Source organism: Bos indicus, chromosome 6, assembly GCF_029378745.1.
Source record: "Bos indicus isolate NIAB-ARS_2022 breed Sahiwal x Tharparkar chromosome 6, NIAB-ARS_B.indTharparkar_mat_pri_1.0, whole genome shotgun sequence".
NCBI lineage: Eukaryota > Metazoa > Chordata > Mammalia > Artiodactyla > Bovidae > Bos > Bos indicus.
In genome coordinates this window covers 61,514,685-61,537,652 of record NC_091765.1, presented here as the reverse complement: position 1 = coordinate 61,537,652, position 22,968 = coordinate 61,514,685, and the positions used below count along the sequence as shown (strand labels likewise).

Sequence of the window (22,968 nt, the reverse complement as noted above, 5' to 3'; positions counted from 1 at the left end):
TAAATTGAAAGAATTTAATGCCAAGTTATTTACCTCCATGTTTGGTTAACAGTAAGTACTCTCTTCATTTGAAGCACTGACCTAGCCCGTTTCCAGTAAGCCTACCAAAGCCCCACACTCTGTGTTCAAGGAAAAAAATCTTTGGATACACTGTCTCTTTTAGGAGGGAGAAAGTGAAGTGGGAAGGCAAAATCTTTCTTACCACTTTCCCTTAAAGGTGGTGGTCTTTTATCTTTCTCTGAGGACAACAATTCAGGGGGAAAAGTCTTTCTTTTACAGAAAGACACTAGAATTTTCCCTTCCCTTCATGTTATATTTATTGTTATAAAATTGTTAAGCCTTTTTCATGTCCAGGCCTTACTGTTAGTCAACCATTTCTAGTCACTCAGTCGAAAAGACCCATGTTAACTATTGTTAATTTAATACCAATCTTTAAAAGGATCCTCATCCCAGGGATGGGGGAGCCTGGCGGGCTGCCGTCTATGGGGTCACACAGAGTTGGACAGGACTGAAGTGACTTAGCAGTAGCATCTTTTAGGAACATAATTTTTACTAAGTGGAAAAGAATAGTGTGAGTTGTTTAAACTAGAAGAAAAAGTAAACAGAGGTAAAAATACGGACGACCATGGCAGAGGATTCTGAGGGCTGGATGATGATAATATGGAAGTCATCATACTGTTCTAATTTTATGTATGTTCAAAACTCACCAGGGACTTACTTCCCTGATGGTCCAGTGGTTAAGTCTCCAAGCTTCCTTGCCAGGGGACACAGGTTGATACCTGGTTGGGAAAGTAAGATCCCCGCGCATCTTGAAGCAAGGCCAAATCCCCCAAAAACGAACAAAAAACCACCTCACCATAAAAGGTTAAAAAAAAACAGACAAAAACTTGCTGACAAATCATCTGTTTAGACTGGTGACTCTCAAGGTTCTTGGATGACCATTTCTTTGAGGAGTCTCTTCATTCAACCAAGCTTGAAGAATGAGATGACCTTTCCCTTTCCAAAGCTCAGAATTACTTCTTAAACAGTTTCAAATATTCCCATATGCTAAAGGAAAGAGCATTATGAACTAACAATGTTTTAGTTTCTAAGACCTTATCACTAAATCTTGAGGAAATCAATTCTCCTAAAACTGTTTACCTATCAAAATCGCCTTTATACAGCTGATTTCCATTATGTGCCTTAGATTATAATCTCTAAGTGGACAAAGATTTAACTCACCTTAACAGTGTGTTGCTTGCTGCTGCTGCTGCTAAGTCGCTTCAGTTGTGTCTGACTCTTGTGCGACCCCATAGACGTCAGCCCACCAGGCTCCCCTGTCCCTGGGATTCTCCAGGCAAGAACACTGGAGTGGGTTGCCGTTTCCTTCTCCAATGCATGAAAGTGAAAAATGAAAGTGAAGTCACTCAGTCATGTCCGACTCTTAGCGACCCCATGGACGGAAGCCCACCAGGCTCCTCGGTCCATGGGATTTTCCAGGCAAGAGTATGGAGTGGGGTGCCATTGCTTGGTAAGTTATTAAAATTGCCACAGAAAGTATCTGCCAACTCCAAACACTTCCCTCGAAGGGAGATACTGAGTATCTTCTATGTTATCCTGTGTTGACTTACGACTCTGAATATATTGTATATTGTGAATCATTTTAGGGTTACAAATAACTCATCCATTAGGCTGTAAATTTCACTAGATAAAAAAGTACAGGGGAGCAAGCAAGCCAATAGCTAAGAGATACAACTATAATTTTTCTTTTTTTTCTAGTCTCACCTTAGGCCACATTTTTTATCCAGCTTCATACTAGATCACAAAATTATACCAGTCTTATTTGTGATGAGCTGAAGAAAACAGAAGAGTTCAAATTCACCTTATTCTAACAATAAGGCAATGAAGCACAATAGAAAACTAAATTCTAATTGTAAATGTTTTTTTGCAACATAACATTTTCAAATCAGCTTAAATTCAGAGAGATTTTTTATTACACAATTTGATTTTTACATCAATAAAATCTTAGATATAACAATACAGATGAAGAATAACAATTTAATTTGTATTGAAATAAATATGAGATACACAAAGCACATACAGTGGAAAAGGGTCACAATAAATTACAAGTGGAGACATTATTTTGCTCAATCACCAGAGAAAGCCCTTGACACTTCCAATTTCACACCATCAAATTTATCATTCTTGCTGATTTAAGCAGAACACAAAACAAATATGGATCCCAGGGCTTACTTTCACAGGTACCAGCATAGATAATTCACTACAGTGATCCAATTTGGAAATCAGTAGGGACCAGTAAATCACTGCATAAAAGAAAGAGTGAATGAGGTCCTTTTTCCTTAGTGTCAGCAGGCTATGATTATGATGTTTATTAGATTCTCTTGAAAGGACTTCACATTTTCTCAAATATTCAGGAGCAGTATATTTCCCCTCTGAGCCCTACATTAGCATTTATGTGCTTTGGTCTTGAATACACAGTAATGATGAATTTTTCAATTTATTTTATAAATTTATATAGTCTGGATAGTATTGGCCTGAAGAGTATATAATTCCCCAACCTGTATAATATTAGATATTAAAAATGGATTCAAGAGAAGTTACTAAGAAATGCTGACATACTGTATATACAAATTTAGTTCAATATATCCCATTATATAGAGCACCAGAGCAATGCATTTATTATAATCAAGCCATTTTCTATGACTCTCTAATCTCTGTGGCCCTTTTACGTTTGTTCCAATATATACATATCACAAATGTTGCCTGCCTAAGACGTTGCCCATTTGGTCTCAACTTACAAACATAAACGTAAGCAAAAATTCATGTCAAAAGCATTTATCTTAAAATTACAAAAAAAAAAAAGTCAAAAGTTTGGAATTTAAACTGTTATGAACCAAGGTAAAAAAGAAGTTAGTTCAAAAGTACTGAGCACATATATGTATTTTTTAAAAGTAGCTTCAGAAAACTATGACGGAAAAAGTAAAATGATTCTTGGGCCTTTTCTTCTCCTGGAATATAAGGTAATTTTTAGATTCCAGCAAAGATTATCTAGCAACAATTTTTTCCTATCATTTCCTAAGAAAAAGGAACTGTTTTAGACTAAAAAAATACTGTACTTTATCTGTGGTCACATCAACTCCTATTCAGTGCAGGTCAGTTTTCCTATCTGCACTGCATAAGAGGACAAAGACTACTCTAGAGTTCATCCCTCACACAGAGATATGTTCCTTCCAAGAACCCTCCTGAACACCAGCTTAGAAGATACACATGTCACAGAGTAACTACCACCAGGAAACTTCCCAAACATTGAGCAGCTTCTTTCTTATCCTTAATACCAGATCCAAATACAACTTTCCACCTAGAGTATTAGAAGAGGACTGCTCATTAAAATAATTTCTGGAAACAACTCCTGGATTTACAAAACATACATGCCATTGGTATACACTAAATCCATTGAACTATGCCATCATATAGCCTCTCAGAATTCTCTTAATTCTAGAGAAATTTCAGTGAGGTGTTAAATGAAATTAGCTGTCTCTGTAACTCAAACTGAATTTACAAATCTAGGCACCATTCCTAATATCCAAAATTATCGACATGCTTTTGTATTACTGTGAAGTCTTAATTTTAAGAGATGGAACTGGCTGTAACTTGTTTACCTACAAAATAACCCTGAAAAAAATTAAGTACCATTTTCTCTATACCTGAAAATGAAGGTGAAAGAACAATTTTATAACTGACATGTTTAGGTAACTTAGGCACTTAGGGAAACAAAAACAAAAACAGCAGAGAGACTATGATCTGAGTAATACCACTAACTGTGGCCTATTCTATTTACCTAGGAAGCAGATATTAACAGGGTACTTACTCCAGCTTCTGAACGTTTTTTATTTAAAAAATGTACTCAAGAGTAAATGCTTACTAAATATTTACTGAATGTTGAATAATTACATATTAAAGAGAATCATGGAATTCAGGTCCTTAGTTTTATGGCTGGCTCAGGATTTAGTGGCATTTAACCTTTCAACATGGCATGATAAACAGCTGGGGACTACTTGAGCAAAGAGTGCCACCTACTGCTCATCAGCATAACTGGTTACTTTCTCCCTTGAGGTTTTCCCCACAGAATAAAAATCAGTCTCAATCTGGGTGAAAGCATTAAGCTAGCAGATCAAAAAGGGCTTTGGGTAGGGGGTGGAGAGGAGCTTCAGACCTATGTTAATTAAAATACATTTGTTAGCATTACATAAGGATCTTTACCACAATCCCTCAAAATTAGTTTCATTCATTCTGATCTCAAACTTTATTAAAGAAATTTCTCTTTGGACTGACATTAAATGAGGAATCAAGTATACAAAAGGAATACACAATCTTTGTTAGAATAAAGTAGATTCTGTAGGAGGCCTACACTTGTCCAAGAAAGTTTAATATTTAAAAGTGCTAGAACAGCAGCACTATATAACTTCCTAATCAGATAGTCTAGATGTTAAATCAACTGTTTTTAAACACATAAAAATAAATTCAGCTATGCTGTATTTAAAATAAATTCAGCAGCTGTAACTTTTCCTAGTATACTCATTCTATATACTCTATTATAATAATTTCCTTTTTTGTTATACATTTTGCATTGTGTAAATGACATCGAAGACATACAATTTTACTTTTTTGGCCTCGCGGCATGTGAGATCTTAGTTCCTTCACCAGGGCTTGAACTCACACACTCTGCACTGGACTGGTGCAGTCTTAACCACTCGATCACCAAGGAAGTTCCTGTATTTCTTTAATTTTAACTTGATAGACATAAAGTTACACTGTACTTTCAGATGTCAAATTAGCTGTCTGTACATATTCATACTGCAAAATTCCTAACTACAAGTTCATGCAAACTAAACATCTGGCAATGCTCAAATTGTAGGATTTATTTTTTTATGAGTTTAGTGAAAGGAAAGTGAAAGTGTTAGTTGCTCAGCTGTGTCCCACTCTTTGCAACCTCATGGACTGTAACCCACCAGGCCCTTCTGTCCAAGAAATATTCCAGGCAAGAACACTGGAGTGGGTTGCCATTTCCTTCTCCAAGGGATCTTCCTGACCCAGGGACTGAACTTGGGTCTCCTGCACTGCAGGCAGATTCGTTACCATCTAAGCCACCCGGGCAGCTTATTTATAAGCCAAACTTTTCTTTAAAAAATATATCAGAAGTATAATCCCATTATATGATGAAAGCCTCAACTTCTGAAGCACAGAGAATTTTCAATTTTAATAGTATTAATGTTAAATTCTTTTCGTTAAAACCCACCTAAATTATTTCCTTTAGGAAAATCTTTTTGGTCAATAATAATTTTCAAAATAAAAACAGGCATACTTCACAGATCATTAAAAAAAACAATCGTGGTTAAAAGAGAGCACAGAAAGAAAATCAATAAATGGAAAAACTGGTGAAATTTAAGTTCCACATCTTAGTAGTTAGTAATATTGTCCCACAGTTAATTTCTTAGTTCTGATAAATGTTCTATAGTTATGTAATCTGTTAATACAAGGGGAAGCTGAGTAAAGGATATAAAGAAACTCTACTATTTTTTACAACTTTTCTACAAATCTAAAATTATCTCAAGATTAAAAAATTGTAGAAAACAAAGAAACTTAGTAACTTAAAAAATAAATATGCCTTCAGCTGCCATAATTTCTTGATATAATTCAAATTTTTAAAAACATCATTAGAAATAATATAGTTTACTTAACATTACTTTATTGCTCTAGAAAATTCAGTTTTTAAAACCATCAGATTACACACATAGTGACAATGAGAGTGCCGCCAACAATCGACTGTGTGTTATGAAGCTTCTCTAACTTTGTAGATAATATTACAAAATTACAAAAATAGCTGGTTACAGTTGAGCTATCAAGTAGGTATCACATTTCTATAGACCAAAAAGTAGAATAAAAAGAAAACTGATGTTACTGCTAAGTCACTGAGTGTATTTGAGAAATCCAAATTACATGCACATAGAAGAAAACTGGTTACAAAAACCATTACATTACTCTGCATTAACATTTTGCAATGTTTTAAACATTTCCAATCATGCAATAATAAATAAAGGTCAGAATGAATTTTAAAAAGGAGTTGATGGAAGTTCAACAAATGTGTTTCATATGTTAAACAACTCAAATCACAGTTGCATAATACATTCAATTCCTCTAAATTTATCCATGCATTACAAGACTGAAATGCACACTATTTCCCCCACAACTCCTCTGGCCCCATTCCCAATCAATAACCAACACCTATAAACCTTTCTATTTAATCTTTTATATGAAATTTGATAGGTAGGTATGTATGATCTTCATTATTATTTCAGAACAGATACAAAGTTCAGTCACAGCTCAATCTTCACTTACATTCCTTTCAAAGGGCACCTGAACTGGTGCAACTGTCTATGAAAATTCAAGCCTAAGAAACTGAGAGAACTGGCAGTCAAGAATCTGATCTAAGTAACTGTATCCACAATCCTAAAAGGATTTACTTTTTGAGAAATGTTACTCAACCTGTCTCTGAGAGGAAAACTGTATGACTACTGCTCGCTGATGTAAAATGCTTAGGTGACCACAAGTATTTACCTAGTTGGTTAACAACCTTTCAGTTGGGCCTGTAAGAAAAAAAAACCCAAAGCCACAGAAGTAAATATGAAAATAAAATTTTGGAAGGTCATAGTATAAGATACATAAAGAAATCCAAAATAAATCTGTCCTAATGAAGCAGTACAAAATCTACATAAAAGCACTTTGAAATTAAATACAGAAGGAGGGAAGTGTTTTTGTTACAACCATCAACCAAAATTACTGAATGGCAAAAGAATACTGTCTCAAAGTATACTGAATTTACATGTTAATATTATCATAATGAACTCATGCCAGATGTAAATTCAGGTTACCAATTAGATGAAAACAAAGTTTAGAGCTATTTTTACCGGACAAATAAATGTACTTCATGATAAAGGCACAGCAGCATCTAAAGAATTCCTGATACATTTATCACAAGATTCAAATTTCCTTAACTATTAACAACACATCACAATAAAGTTTCTCAGAAAGTGTTTGAAAGGCTTGATTTAACATGCCAGGAAAATGATTACTTTTCTTTTGAGATGCATTTATGTAAATTATGTAAATTGCATTGAGGTCAGTTTTACACCTGGAATTATCCATCCCTAGTAGAAGTACCAGCAGCTAACAATGCTTATTTATATTATGTATAATTTAGCTGGATGCTACACTATGCAACTGTTGGTGCCAGTCTGCTTATAAAGGCAATACTCTGGAGACAAAGTCTTCTCACAAACAGTGGGCAAGCAGGTTTCATTATAAGATGTTCAACAACAATCCTCAGTTCATTAAACAAGGTCCTGCAACATAAAATATGTTTTCTTTCAGAAACTCAATGAAAAAGCAATGTGATTCAAGAGTAAATGCTGATAAAGGGGCTTTCCACTAAAGAATCTGAATTAGTAATAACCAGGATGTACTGCAGGCAATATACAGAATTAAAATTCCCCAAATCAACACCTGTGTCCTTTTTTGGGGAAAATATTCATTTAATAAATGGCTCTCTAAGGGCTGAGATTAGGGATGATTTGTATTTCCTTCACAGTTGAGTCACATAATCTTCACATCTGACTTACTCAAATTCAACTAGGTCTAAAAGAAGAGAGCAAGAATGTGAAAGTTATCTAGTATGAGCAATCCCTCCTACCATTTCCTTAAAAGAACATACTGCCTCTTAGAGCCTTCCTCATCTGAAAAATGGGAATATGTACTTATTGGAGTCACAGTGAAGTTTCAATGAGGAGACACAGAAGATGCTCAATAAATGTTGCTGTCATTTAGTTGCTGAGTCGTGTAAGACTCTGTGACCCCATGGACTGTAGCCCACCACCATTCCTCTACATCTAAAAAGTACTAAGTTCCAAACTTCTTACCCTGAGGCTCAAGAAGTTTTACGATATGGTTCCAATATACCTTTAAAATCTCTGCTCTAACCACTCACCACTCAGAATTTCCCTTCCGGTCAAATAGGCCTACATATGTGCCCCTTAAACTGTGTTTATCTTACTGCCTCTGAACTTGTGCTCCTATCGTCTTCCTACCTAAAATGCTTTTCCTTGTTCTCACTGTCTACTGAAAGTCTTTAATCCTTCCAGAACAAATTAAAATATTTTGTGAAACTTTCCTGGGCTCTTCTCTCTTCTGGCTCAATGATCTCTCCCCTCTTGTGGACTACAGTACTGATACAATAAACATGAAATTCGTCACAGGTTGACATGTGAATACTACATCCTGCACTACTGTTTCCTTTCTTATTTGCGATGTGTTTCCTTAACTAGGACAGTACCAGGAGAGGGAGACTTTTGTCCTACACAGTTTTAAATTCCTTACGCTTTTAGCACTGTTTTAGATGTGGTCAAGAAAACTCCAGTCTTAATGTCTGAAAAGCAAGCACCTCCTCATCAATCCTAGAACTTAGATTCGCAAAAACATTGCTTGCTTCTAAATTCTAACATAAAGGTTAAATAAGTCTTAAAAGTTACAAATGGTATATTTCACAATACAATTAATAAATAAAACAGATTTAAACTAATCACAAGCTTACCGACAATATGGATTTCTTCGAGAGGAGTATCGAAGAGTAAGGAATCTATAGTATATAAAAGGCTGGAACAAACTTCCTTGACCACTGAAATAAACAAAATACAAGGGAAATAAATACACATTATTGATTCATATGTATACTCAACATTTAAAGGCAACTTAACTGGACAATGTGTTTCCATTCATCAAATCATCATAATAATATCCATCATATCTAAGTCCAAGTTATTCATGTAGGTATTGTTAAATTTTTTAAAGCTACTAAACAAATCAGAAAATGTTATATAAATGCTTCAACTGCCACTAATAATTGGTAATCAAGTTTTAAAACTTGAAATATTTAATTAAATATTTAAAATATTTAAAATGAAAAGTAGTTTATTTGGTATAAACAAATAAGAAAATTAATAAAACCATATAGGCTCACTAGTAAATGTGAGAATAGGCTAAACATAGCCTATATTATTTATTTTTCTTGGTTAAAATGACAATCATAATACCCCAAGAGTCATATACAGGTTTCTCAAATTCTAAGTCTGGAATCCTTCCCTAGGAAAAACTATTTTAAGATGTTCACTAAAACCACCACAAATAAAACACAGCAAGAACCTAATGGTCTCCAGGCAAGAATACTGGAGTGGGTAGCCTTCTCCAGGGGATCTTCTCCACCCAGGGATTGAACCTGGGTCGCCTGCATTGCAGGCAGATTCTTTACCATCTGAACCACCAGGGAAGCCCAGTTGGGTAGCAGGGCTAAGTAAATCATATGTATATTTGATGGATTCAGTATGCAATTACTTAAAATCTTGACTACTGAAAAGTACACAGGAACTCTGAACAAAGCAGGATATAAAGCTATACATATTATTACAACTATATTTTAAAAATCTGGGGTAGAATAAATGCATCAAGATCCTAAATTTGGTTTGATTTTTAGGTTAAATTTTTTTAGCCTCCCCACTCACCCTTGGCAGACCCACACAACTTGTGGGATCTTAGTTCCTTGAGTAGGGATCCAATCCCAGCCCCCTGCAGTAGAAGCACAGAGTCCTAACCACTGGACTGCCAGGCAATTCTCCTTTTCAGCCTCCCTGCACCCCCAGCTGTATTACTTTCATAATAAAAATTTACATGATTACAATTTATAACTAAATATATCTACTTTCTCCAATAAATCATGTGATGAAATTTTAACTCTGTATATTGAAAAATAGAGGCATTACAGAACACATTAAGTAGAAAAGACTATCCAATGAAACACAAATTTTCCATCATCCAAGTTAGTTCCTTAATCAAAGTTATAGCAGTCTCTAATATAGCCTTCCAGAAACTTACATAAACAAGTATATATAATGGCTAACATGCAGCGCTCACTCTGTAATGCACTGAACTGTTAACTCTAGGAAGGAAGTGGTATTATCATTCCTATTTTAAAGATGAAGAACCCTGTGGATGTACCTAGAGTCTGTCATACAGAGGGAATAAGTCAGAAAGAGAAAAATAAATATCATACATGAGCGCATATATATGGAATCTAGAAAAGGTACTGATGAACGTACTTGCAGGGCAGGAGCAGAGATGCAGATGTAGAGAAGGCAGAGAAGGGACGTGTGAACACAGGGTGGGAAGAAGAGGGTAGAATAGATTGAGAGCAGCACTGACATATATGCATCACCATGTGCAAAATAGACAGCTAGTGGGAAGCTTCCGTAGAGCACAGGGAGCTCAGCTCAGTGCTCTGCGATGACCTAGAGGGGTGGGATAGGGGAGCGGGAAGAAGGGTCAAGAGGGAGAGGATATACGGACACATATAACTGATTCACAATGTTGTACAGCAGAAACTAACACAACGTTATAAAACAAAGATACTCCAAAAAAAAGGATGAAACAGAACGAAACATATATGCCTTTAAACACACACACCTCAAATATGAATGGGGAATACCCTACACAGTTCTCAACTCATTTTAAATTTATTGTATCTTAGCAATCATCCCCTGTCACAACCCACAAATTATCTTATTCTTTCTACAACCTGAAATACTCCATTTTATGCATGTACTAACAAGCTCTCTACTAATGAACAAACCCAAAATGATCATCCTTTTATCTGTCTTTGCACATGTGTGTGTATTATGTAAGATAAACTAATTCACAGACTACATGTCTAAGATAAACTCATAAACTGTTCACTTCTAAATACAGAGTTTTATGCATTATTGCTACAAATTTAACTTAATAACAAGGCCTTCTAATATTAGACTGTGCTTCTACCATGAAAGGTAGCATTTAAGGAATAATGATTTGAAATGTTTAATTTTATAATCTGTGTTATAGTCAAGTGACATACTTGAACCATTAACAGCTTCTCTCATTAGGGAATTGAATAATACTTTATTACTTAGTTTTCCTTTTTAAAAATAACAACATGATTCTTCTATTTAAATATTTTGGTAAATTCCATTTCCTTTACAATAATCTTAAAAATTAAGATCAATTTGTACATTTTAAGTGTTTAAATAAAAGACTAAATACCACAACTGACTTAATATACCAACATAGTAAAACTTGGTATGCCAACAAAAAATTCACTACAGTTCCAATAAAGAGGTTTTTTGTTTAAGTGTGCTTGGCATCTCAGCATTTCACTGTAATTCTCTTCAGCTTACTTAAAAGGAGAACAAACTATCCTGCTTATTAACCTGAATAGACACCAATTATCTCCACATATAGAGTTAGTTTTGGTAGCTACATTTTAACTTTCACTCAGATACATACAGCAAATCACAGAATCTGGGGATACCCAAGACCAGGCAACCCAAGAAACAGAAAAATGAGCAAGAAAGTAAGAGGGTAAAAGGTTCCTTTCACCAATATGATGAGGATCACAAAAAAAGATGAACTAGCTTCTAGGGTGAAAATTCCAGAGCTGAATAATAGACAAATACAGCTGCATCAAATTCTATACTTAATATTCATGGAACATTACAATTGGAAGGATTTTTGGAAGTTACTAATTTCAACTACTATTAGTTTTTTAAATGTAGAAAAACAAGGCCCAGAAGGCCTAGTTAACTGTCAAATCAACCAGAATCCAGCTCCCTGACACCCAGTAAGAAGTTTTTCCATTGTACCATTCTAGGACCCTATTTAAATTATATTATCTAGTTTGGAACCCCACAGCTTAACAACATGTGGTGATCCTGGAATTTTCAGAGGAAAATATTATTTACAACAATGGTACAGATGTATTTATGAGGAAATCTAAAAAACTCTCTTACCAGCTTAAAGAAACACTGCTAAGGAAAGGAGTACTGCTGGTATATAAAAACCTCACTAGTTAATCAAGGCAATGAACATTAAAATGAAATATTTCATAGACAAAAATGTTACAAACTAATGAGATTATGGAAAATAGGTAACACAGATCTATTAGAGGGCAATTTGGTACATGGTCTATTAAATATAAAATATACCCAGCTTAGACTCAGTAAAAGTATATATGGATTCACACAAAAGTATAAGCAGACAGGTAAAAAAATGGTTACTGCAGCAACATATGGAAAAGTAAAAGTCTGAAAACAAACGGCCATTAACAGGGCAATGGGTAATAAAATGCAGCAAAATAATATGATGGAACACTATACAGCCATTAAACAAGACAAACCAGAACTGTGAATGTCAATATAAACAGGTCACAAAAACATACTGTATGAGTGAAAAAAGCAAGATGCACACCACTGATGCTTGTGATGTATAATAAAAACTAAACAAAGCCCCACACCCATAAAATAATAAGATACATTTCCTACCTATCTGTGTAAGTACTTTAAAATAACTACATATATGTACTCATATCAAATTCCTTAGCTCTGGGAAGGAGAGGACAGAATTGCAACTAGCATTCACAGTTAAATGATATTTTAGTTTTTTATCTGTAATGTCCTATTACCTGAGAAACTGAAAATTGAGAAAGCAATAATCTGGGGAGAAATGTAGTTTTATTTAGCTATTTTCCTTTACATATTTTTACATTTTTTTTAATTTATTTTTTAATTGGAGTATAACTGCTTAACAATGCTGTGTTAAGTTTCTGCTGTACAACAACATGAATCAGCCTTGCCCTCTTGAGAGAAACGTAGTTTTATAACTTAAATGCAAGAATACAGATACTGAGGTCAATACTATCCTAATGTTCTATTTTCAAAAGGAAGGTTTTCTTTACTTACACATTCTTCTCATAACTAACAAACAAAATAAGGAGGTGGCAGTAGGCAACTATCAATACCAACCTTAACTTTTCAGATTTTTCTCCAGTATGGGAAAAATAATCTCAGTAATGTGACAATGGACTAAATTAGCCTTTCTAAGACTCTTTCAAAAGTAGTTATTTGGAAGACAATTTTAAAATGTTAAATAACTCATAAGGAACAATGAAGAAGACAGATTCCTAGGTTTCCTACAGTCGACCACAGTAGCAGTGCTATCGCAGTAGCTCTGCACTGTCACATGAGAAGGTGACTGCTAAGATCCATCGAGCTCTACATATCAGGGTTTACTTCAACACATTTAAGCAGCGTAAAGTTTGAGTTGATACATTTATTATATTCACTTAGACATCAGCCTCCTAAAATAAATATATTTTTATTCTTACCTGAAAAGCATAAAAACTGTAGCAGGCATCAAGAATATTTCATTACAAGCAATGAACTTCAGAATATTCTGTTGATTAGCGCTTAATTTATCCAAGAGAGATCTCAGCAGAGGTAAACTATTTGAACCCTTTGCCTTAAAACATAAGAAAACAAATATTAGAAGTCATGAAAGCATTTTTGATCACTCAATTATTTTCTTTCCTTAGATGAATGGCATATCTAACATGCAATATAATCAAAAGACAATTACTTGAAAATGATGATATAAAAATTGACAAACTATACATTTAGGGACAAAAGTTAACAGATTTTCCTGCTTTACTGTATTTTCTACATTTGAAGAATTAAATAGAGAACTTTAATAAAGGCCCTTTTCATTCATTGATGCTTTGTTTTCCTTAAGAAAGATAAGATTATTCCACTAAAAGTGGTGGTGATTTCTCTCAACCATAACAAAATCTGGCTATGCAGAAATACAAAGTATCTGAGATTTCTTAGTTAATTAAAGAGAGAAATCACAAAGTTCAGTTACTGCTGTAACCCAAGAACTATGGAGATAAAGAAAAAGGCCAACACAAGGCAAATTTTTGGATATTTTAATTTAAACTTCCATGCATACGCAGTCAATCTGCCTGGCACATGGAAGTTATTAGGCTAAATGTTCCAACTCAGGAATAAGAAAATGTTTCAGAAAAGCAGCAGTTTTGAACATCAGTGTAAAGAAATTCAGTACACTCTACTCATCTACTATGTTAAAATCACTGACAGAACAAGAGACTTCTGACAACTTATCAAATATATTTCAAACTTCAGACACTCCTCCAGGAATTGGACAGTGATTTTAAATACAATCCATTATGACAAAATGTACTATTTTATTGAAACAATAAAAAATTCCAAAATTTTCAAATCACTAATTTACAGCAAGTCTGTAAGGAACATAGGAACTTTCTGAGACACATGCCCAAATGTCTTAGAACTCAAATTTGTGTCAACTACCTGTAAATTCGGGAGTCAAAAGACAAGGCCAACATTGTTTTACTTACATCAAGGATCTTTTTTGTGTATGTGGCAGCATGAAGCAAAGAAAATAACAAGACTGGGAAAATACTCACTGAAGAAAATAATTAAGGAAAACATTACAAATTCATCAAGTACTTTGCACAACAGGGTATGTATTATGTTCAACTATACAGACCTGAAATAGCATCTGCTAAAATGAGTTCAGTGATGGCTTCTGTTTTACTGATACTTTATAAAATGAATTTTTTTTTTAATCTGTAAACAAAGTCAAAGTTTTTTTTAAACCCACAGTTCTTTTTATGAATAATGAAATAGTTTTTTCACCTATTTCTAGTATATAACATATTGTGAACATTTGCTAAATTAAATTAAAATCTAGGCCACCTCAAAGTGATAAGTAATACGGCTTTTAACGCCACAGTGGTCATTCTGGACGGAATACCTTAGCCATCCAATACCAACACAGTCTCTGTACTGCTTTCACCAACTTAAGAAAGAGTACAGGGTAATGGTTTAAAAAGTAGTTCCCAAATTGTCCTCAACTATAGATGTTTAATTCATTTTTCCTACAAGGACTTCATTATTTTCAGATACTGTTCCAATCAAGCTTTTATAGTCAAGCTTTCATGGTTAAGGTATTCTCAATCTGTACAAATAAAAAAGACATTGTATACCTGGTTTGTATATATACTCAATTGAGAGTTTCATCAGTTTTAATAATAGACATGAACAAAGAATCCTTATTTTAAGTTTCATTATTTGGCTTTTTGTGATAGATAATATATACAATTTTCTTTTAGCTTTTTAAAAAAAAATGGAAATTGCTCAAAATACTCTATTTATCCCAACTTCTGCTAGGTTGATAACAAAAAACCCCCACTTGTCCAAGTTATTTCCATGAAATGATAATAGACTGTTAATCATAAATGGCAAAAACACTTGTCCTCAAAACAGTAGCAATTTATCAAAAATAATCCATGATATTTTTCTACACCAACTGAAAGCTTGGTGTGAGGGAAATGATGCCCACTATGACACAATCTGAGTATCAAATTCATTATAACCACAACTCATCATTTAGGACCCAAAGGTTCCAAAGTTCCCACCGGCAAGTAAAACACTGACCCACAGCCAAGTGTTGTAAGAATTCTAACTCTCTAACATAAAAGTTCTCCGATTAATACCCTGACCAAACCTTCCCTGTCACTTCTGAGAACTAAATAAAACGCCAATTTATGAGAAGAGATCACACATACATAAAAATAGCTTTACACTTTTAACAGAATCCTGAATTCAGAGTCAAGATATCTGGGTCTCATTCTTGGCTCTGACACTAACTTCAGTTCCCTAGGCCAAGTTCCATCTTCTGTTGTACAAATTTGCAGTGATCAAAGCCAGGGGTTTCTAATAGGTCCTATCTCTAACATTCTATAGTTCATAAATCCTTGATAAGATACTCATAATTTTAGCATTCATTGTTAAACTATTTAGAAAATTCAAGGGACAAAGAGTGCATAACAGAAATAGGACAATATATCACCTTTCTAAGAGCAAAGATCAGAACATGACTTTGGGCTCACTTTTACTAATGTAATACCTAACTACTTTAGGAATCAGATTAGTATTTCTTGCCAATTAATAGCTTATGTTATTCCCACTACATACTCCCCTCCCAATAAGAATTAAAGAACATTAAATCCTTAATCTTCAACATTCCCTAGAGAGGGCACAGCAAATAAATGGACAGAAAAGGCAGAGAGGTTGTCTTCACTGTTATGAGTCATTTGGCAGCATCTCAGGATTCACTCAATAGAACTGTCCCAGAGGTCATAATTGATGTGTTCAATTTGCTCTACATTAGTATCTAGAAAACAGTTTCTAGCATTTCTATTTTTCTCTTCAAGGAAATTTTAAGCTCCTAAGAGCAGAAACGAGAATCTCTATATAATTCCCCATTATATCTCAGAAAAGCAAGAATTTTAATATTGCTGATTGTAAAGAACCTCAATGAATGTGGCTGATAAAAACAGGTCAATCCAATGATATGTCAACAAACGTGCTTATCGCTTACAGCTGCAGGACAAGGATTATCTAGCAAGTTTTACCTACACTACTATTTACTTGCCAATGTGCTATCAGGCAGGTTATTTTAAACTCCTTGAGCCTCAGTATACTATCAATAATACAATGCTCATAATAATTTTCTTTAGAATGTTGCAAGGATTAAATACGTCAAGTTTATATACACTGGCAAAATAGGTGCTCAAAAAAATTTTCCTTCCATTCTCTTTTCCTTAAGACTTGTGTTAGAGACATATTTTATTGTGCTTTCCATTATGTACAGTTGTATCATAAATATTCAAGAACACTTAAGAGCAGCACTTCCTAAAGTACAGAATATCTTCCTGAGGGATGATTCAAGGGGAGCTGGGTAGATGGGTGGACAACTGATTCAAATGATTAAGTTTAGGAAAGACTGGTAACTCAGTCTCACAATGCACATTACCGTATCAAAGGTCCCACAGTAAAGAATCTGTTTAGCAATGTTAAACCTATCCATATCAAAGGTCCCACAGTAAAGAATCTGTTTAGCAATGTTAAACCTACTGCTTCCCAAACATCAAACTGCAGAATGTCTTCCCCTCCATTTAAAAAATACCTATTATCCCACAACATATTTCTGAACTGTATAAACATACAAATTCCAAAAATCCATGAGTCTGTCCTTATTTTCTTCTTTGTGCTGTGCTGTGCTTAGTGGCTCAGTTGTGTCTGACTCTTTTTGACCCCATGGACTACAGCCTGCTAGGCTCCTCTGTCCATGGGGATTCTCCAGGCAAGAATACTGGAGTGGGTTGCTATGTCATCCTCCAGGGGATCTCCCCAACCCAGGGATCAAACTCAGGTCCCCTGCATTACAGGCTAATTCCTTACCATCTGAGCCACCAGGGAAGCCCAAGAATACTGGAGTGGGTAGCCTGTCCCTTCTCCAGAGGATCTTTCCAACCCAGGAATTGAACCAGCATCTCCTGCATTGCTGGCTTCCCTGGTAGCTCAGATGGTCAAGTGTCTGCCTACAATGCGGGAGACTCGGATTCAAACCCTGGGTTGGGAAGATCTCCTGGAGAAGGAAATGGCAACCCACTCCAGTACTCTTGCCTGGAAAGTCCCATGGACTGAGGAGCCTGGGGACTCCTCAGTCCATGGGGTCGCAAAGAGTCGGACACAACTGAGTGACTTCACTTGTTCACTTCACTCCTGCATTGCAGGCTATTCAAAGCAAATACTAATTTCTTTTTACTTTATTAATTACCTCATTCTCAGCTTAAATATGTTATTTCTTGATTAATTTCCTTTTGTTTCTAGCTTACTGAAAGTTAAAAGATAGAGCTAAGAATTTCTCTTTTCTTAAATAGCAAGACATCTGGGTATCTTCCCAAAGAAAGTGTGAATTAAATGAAATAAACTTACATATTAAAATGTAACTTCTCCATGGGCTTGTGCTTTGAATCTGAAATTTGCAATATCCATTGCTAACAGAGAAGTTTATAAGATCAAATATTGAAGTTCAAAATTCCCAATCACCTTTTCAAAATTTGGACTTCACATTTTAGAGTCAGACACTCTTACACTTCACGTTATCTTCTTTCAAAAGAAGTACCAACAAACCAACCAACCCAGGCTTCATGGAACACCCTATTGCTGAATCCTTCCAGTAGCAAAAAAATAATCAAAAGTGATCTCCCTACATTCAGCAGGCAATTTCACTGTCAAAACGGTAAAAAAGGATACTTGTAACAGGGTAGGAATTGACAAAGATGAGTGAATACAACAGGTAGTGGCAGCTGTCCTCTAACAAAGCCTGGGCCAGGAACGCTCTGCTTAACTGGAAGTGTGGTAGTCTTTGGTGCAGCCTCAGAGCACTAGTGAGAGCATTTGCCAGCAGAGCACGTTGGTAAAAGCTTGCTGCTTCATGCAACCTGCAAATTACAGTGGAGAGATCATCAGGAGACGTAAACAGCTACCATACCTCTTCCTCCTTTGTGAATTGCATCATAATTGCACAACACCTAATACCTAAATCTATTACTTCAGAATAGAAAAAAAAATTATGTGACTTTACTGAAGCTTTTTAGAAGCATCATTTTATATACATACCCAACTGAACGTTTATTTCTATTGAAGTATAACTGATGTACAATATCCAACTGAATTTTCTAAAGCAGCCATTCTTCCTCTTAAACACTCAAAAAGGCGAAAAAACATGAACTCATCCCCACATTCATTTTCTCTCAGATTTTCAATGTGATGTTACTTTCACAAAGCACGTAATATAAAATATACCCCCAGTTGGTACTATTACTAGAATATTAGTACCTTTAAGGATGAGACGTGTTTTATTGTTTATCAAACCCCTGGCTGTTTGACAAAGTGTGACATCTAAAAAGGTACTCCAGAAAAAAATGACTGAACAAGTGAATACCAACAGCAGAAACATGTATAATACATACCCAAGAAGAGGCAGAACAAACAAAGCAGAGCAGTAAACTGTGAATAAGCGAGAAAGCCACATTGCTGTGTCCAGTTTATTGGCCATCATGAATTGCTGAATTTAAAAAGAAAAATACTGTAGTTAAATTAAGCTTGCAGATTATGTTTTAAAGGATGACTATTTTGCAATTTTATTCCTATTCAAAATGTCTCAACGCTCCTGTAGCAACTGGTTTTTTTAGGTATAACTCTTAGGGCAATTGTTTCTTCATCAGTGAGTTTCTTTCTTCTCCTGAAAGCTCCCTGACAAGTCTTTCACAGATTTCTGTGGCCCTAAACATCCACATACCACTTTCTTCACCACTTTTTCCTCATTCTTTTCTTTTGCTGCATTTTGCTAAAAGATATGTCCATCACACTAAATTCAATAACTTAAAATTAATTTTCTCAAACTATTTCATATTCAAATTCTAAAGTGGCTTTTACATTTTTTAAAAGAATCTACATAAACAATTTTTACATCAAGACCCAAGATAAACATGTGAGTATATAAATTTCACAAAAACAATACTTACTTTTACTATGTGTGATAGATTCTGCTATTCTGTATTCTATTTAATGTTTTAGAAACAATGTTTACATAAAAAGGATTTCAAACCTAACAGGTTTTAACCTGGAGTCTCAAACACTGCTGGAAGCAATCTAACTTTAATTCTCTTTCGAAAGTAGAGAAAAGTTTAAAAAACTCTGGGGAAAAAAACGCAAGCCTATTTTAAAATTCAAGGATGTTTTTAATTTTACTGCAGGCTTTCTAACAGTATGCAGGTAATTTCAGACACATGCCTCTGAATTTATTCTATCCAAACCTACTACATGTTACTCTTGTAAATTTAAATGTTCACCAGTAAGTCAAGAGGAAGGATGAATCCAGCTTACAGTGCTCAGTTTCTCTACAAATATTCAGACTGTACACGACTGTCTGAAATTTAATTTTAGAACATTTTCTTTAAAATCTGTTTAGGGTATTCATTTTGTGATAAATCATTGAATTTTGCATTTTACCTCGTACACTTTTATGCATGTGCATTTAATTACACAGTTTAAAAAAGATCTAAGAAAATGTATTGGTTTACACTTTTAAGAGTGAACTGACTGACCATGACAAATAATTCAGGCAAAAAATATCAAAGGATCTTTGGGTGAAAAAAAATATTGAGGTGAAAAATTATTCACATAATCTTAAAGTATCATGACAGAATACTCTTTATTCACAAAGAGAGTAAGTTATCTTTACCATCGAGAATCTGGTGGACACCACCAAAGCCAAATGACCAAACTCCAGTGACGGGATAAATCAACGTAAGATGCTTCCTGATACATATAAAATGCCCTGAGAAGAACAAAATCTCTCTTATTTAATATTCCTACCAAACATTTAACCTGAATCTAGTCGGGGGGGTGGGGGGGGGGATGACAAAAAATTAGACAATTTCAATTTAAGGAGCATTCTGCAAAACAACAGGTGTGGACTCTGGTAAGACAAAAATGGGAAGACCAAGGGAATTATTTCAGACTGAAAGGGACCAAAGGCCAGTAAACACACTGCAAGTTTTTTTTATTGAGTTTGGACAAGAAGGAAGCAATTTAAAGGACAATTAAGGAAATTTAAATATGAATTGTATATTAGGTAGTAACAAGTAGCAACGTTACATTTGCAAAATGAACTACAAAAATTTTTAGGTAACTGCATTGTGGTCTGTACAAAAATATTCTACATAAGTACTACATTATGGGTAAATTATAATGACGCATGTAACTCTGAAATGGTTCAGCAAAATAAAAAAGGTGTGCACTGAGAGAGATGCTGCACATTTTTAAAATAAGTGATTGGCTCAATTCACATGCTTAGTGTTTAAGTACAATTATGCTTCTGGTACAAAAAAAAAAAAAGACAGTAAGCAACAGATACGCATCCTAAAAATAAAAGTTTACATAAGCTTAATATTTATCTTCGTAAAATGAAGAAGGAGGAAAAGAGAAAAAAAACCGCTCTCCTCCTATTGCTTAAAAAGCGGCAGACCTGTTCTCTGCCAGCCCCCAAGTGCGGAATGAGGCACGTGTCACAGCACAATCTCAGGTCGCACCTTCAACCGTGCGACCGAAGGGTGGGAAAAGACGAGAAGGCCCTCTGTCCTAGGCATTCAGGTGGGCATACAAGTGAGGGCCACTGCTGGAGGCCCGCCTGTTGTCGCTGCCGAATCAGAAACTTTAGCTCCGTCTAACGTCTTGGCTCACGATCGGCTCTCTCCCCACCCCCACCCCAATCACTAATCCCAGTCCCGAAAGCAAAGAGCCGGTGGAACGCCTGGGACCCGACTTTCAACACTCCCAGCTCCTTCCTAACTTGCAAATCAAGCCAAACGATCCTGTCCGCTTACTTACCACTGCGCCCGCCCCTTGGGGGCCGTTGGGGGCCGTATCCGCCATGGGGGCGCTCACACTAGCGTCTGAGACGCTGCAATCGGGAAGGGAAAAAAGAAGGAAGGTCAGCGCCGGGGCCGCAACTCCGGGAACCGGCTTCCCTGTTCTCTGCGAGAGCTTCCGAACCTTCACAGAACAAAAGGTCTCGCCGCTTCAGTGTAGCGGACTGTCCCAAGGGCACCCGCAACGGCCGGAAAATACCCGCCTGGCACGGCCAAGAGCAAAGATGGGTTTCCAGAAAGACCGAGACGAAGGCGGAGCTTCGGAACAGGACCGACCTAACGCCACCGGCTCCAGCTTATTGCCGAACCCGGAAGTGCTCGCGTTGCTTCCGTGGGGAAGAGGCGGTGACGCAGAGGGGAAAGCGGAGCGGTGCCCTGAGGCATGACGGGAAGTGTCGTTTTTCTTGCATTGGCTTCCCATTTCGTACACGCCCATTGCTCTGTAAGCTAAGAAGCCCGGCAGCCGAAGCAGCTTTTGCCTCATCGTCCTCTCAGAGCTGGTCCACTCTACCTGTGGCCAAACCACAAAGGCTCTCTACTCCCTGATACAGAAGCCTCGGAAATGTTTTCTTTGCCATTTTCTTTCAGAAGCCCACGAAGCTCTTTGATGCTACCTCTAAAATTAGTTATTTCAACAAGCACTAAATGAGAGCTGCTATGTGACAAGCTCCGTACTTGGCAAGGAATATTTCAAGATGGTTATGACACAGACTGCGGGAGAGATAGGAGAAACGGCAGTCATAGCCCAGTGCTTCTGTAATGCGTGCAGAGGCGGAGTTAATCACAGGCGGCACACAGCAGGGGGCCTGAATCAGAGGGGTCCCGGAAGCGTTCCTAGAAAACCTAATTCTGGCGCAAAGTTTTGAAGTACAAGGAGAAGTTGGCTAAATGGGGAAGGGGAATGCAGACAGCAACAGAAAGTGCATGAAGCAACTGGACAGTTGAGTATAACCACAAAGATCACTCTGGAAACAGGAGAAGGGGATGATCAGAGGGGCAAACCCATAAGCCCACCAGGGGCAGGCTTCCCTGATGGTCCAGTGGTTAAGAGTCCTTCTTGCAATGCAGGGGACACAGGTTTGATTCCTGACGTGAGAAGATCCCAGGAACAAGTGGGCAACTAAGCTTGTGCACTATAACCACCGAGCCGGAATGCAGGAACGACTGAGGGCCTCCTGCCCTAAAACCTGTGCTCCTCACAAGAGAAGCACGTGAATTACGGCTACAGAGTAGGCCCCCTCACCACAACTAGAGAAAGCCAGTACCACCAGCAGCAATGAAGACTCAGCACAGCCAAACATAAATAAATAAAACGTTTAAAACACCAGGGACTTGCGGACTTCCCTGGTGGTCAAGTGGCCAAGACTCTGAGCTCCAAGTGCAGGAGGCCCAAGTTCAATCCCTGGTAGGACAGCTAGATCCCACAGGTCACAGTTAATAGTTCTCATGCCACAAATAAAGATCCTGCATGCCTCAAATAAAACCCAGCACAGCCAAATACATAAACACAAATAAAAATTTAAAAAAATCCAGGGGCTTTATAGGGAGGCCATTGCATATACAAGGGGAAAAGTGATGGGATTCTGAACCAAAGGAGTGTTGTGGGGGAAGAGAAGAGGAAAGATGACTTGGAGAGGCCATTCAAGATTGGTGGCTGACTAGGTATGAGTAGG

The 22,968-nt window shown here is 36.3% G+C and overlaps 1 protein-coding gene across 2 annotated transcripts; it reads right to left on the bottom strand.

The window, feature by feature from the left end:
• Positions 1 to 1,950: 1,950 nt before the first annotated feature.
• TMEM33 (transmembrane protein 33) lies at positions 1,951 to 21,610 on the bottom strand. Of its 2 annotated transcripts, XM_070791368.1 has the most exons (8): positions 21,255 to 21,610; positions 20,107 to 20,202; positions 18,833 to 18,927; positions 18,114 to 18,301; positions 14,345 to 14,412; positions 13,298 to 13,431; positions 8,645 to 8,728; positions 1,951 to 7,400 (listed from the first exon to the last, which is right to left on the bottom strand). In XM_070791368.1, the coding sequence occupies exons 2-8, from the start codon at positions 20,107 to 20,109 to the stop codon at positions 7,271 to 7,273; spliced, it is 702 nt and encodes a 233-aa protein (XP_070647469.1). In that variant the 5' UTR covers positions 20,110 to 20,202; positions 21,255 to 21,610; the 3' UTR covers positions 1,951 to 7,270. The 2 variants fall into 2 exon arrangements, with proteins under 2 accessions (XP_070647469.1, XP_019818229.1); XM_019962670.2 differs by lacking the exon at positions 20,107 to 20,202 and having other exon boundaries at positions 21,255 to 21,609.
• Between the last annotated feature and the right edge of the window lie 1,358 nt (positions 21,611 to 22,968).

What these genes read in the sequence shown, in the direction of transcription:
- TMEM33 (XM_019962670.2), bottom strand. Translation starts at nt 21,299, where the DNA reads ATGGCGGATACGGCCCCCAACGGCCCCCAAGGGGCGGGCGCAGTG. An exon ending in CCCAAGGGGCGGGCGCAGTG is followed by an intron (nt 18,928 to 21,254) that starts GTAAGTAAGCGG and finishes TTTTAAATTCAG; the next exon opens with CAATTCATGATGGCCAATAA. An exon ending in CGAAGAAATCCATATTGTCG is followed by an intron (nt 7,401 to 8,644) that starts GTAAGCTTGTGA and finishes TTTATGTTGCAG; the next exon opens with GACCTTGTTTAATGAACTGA.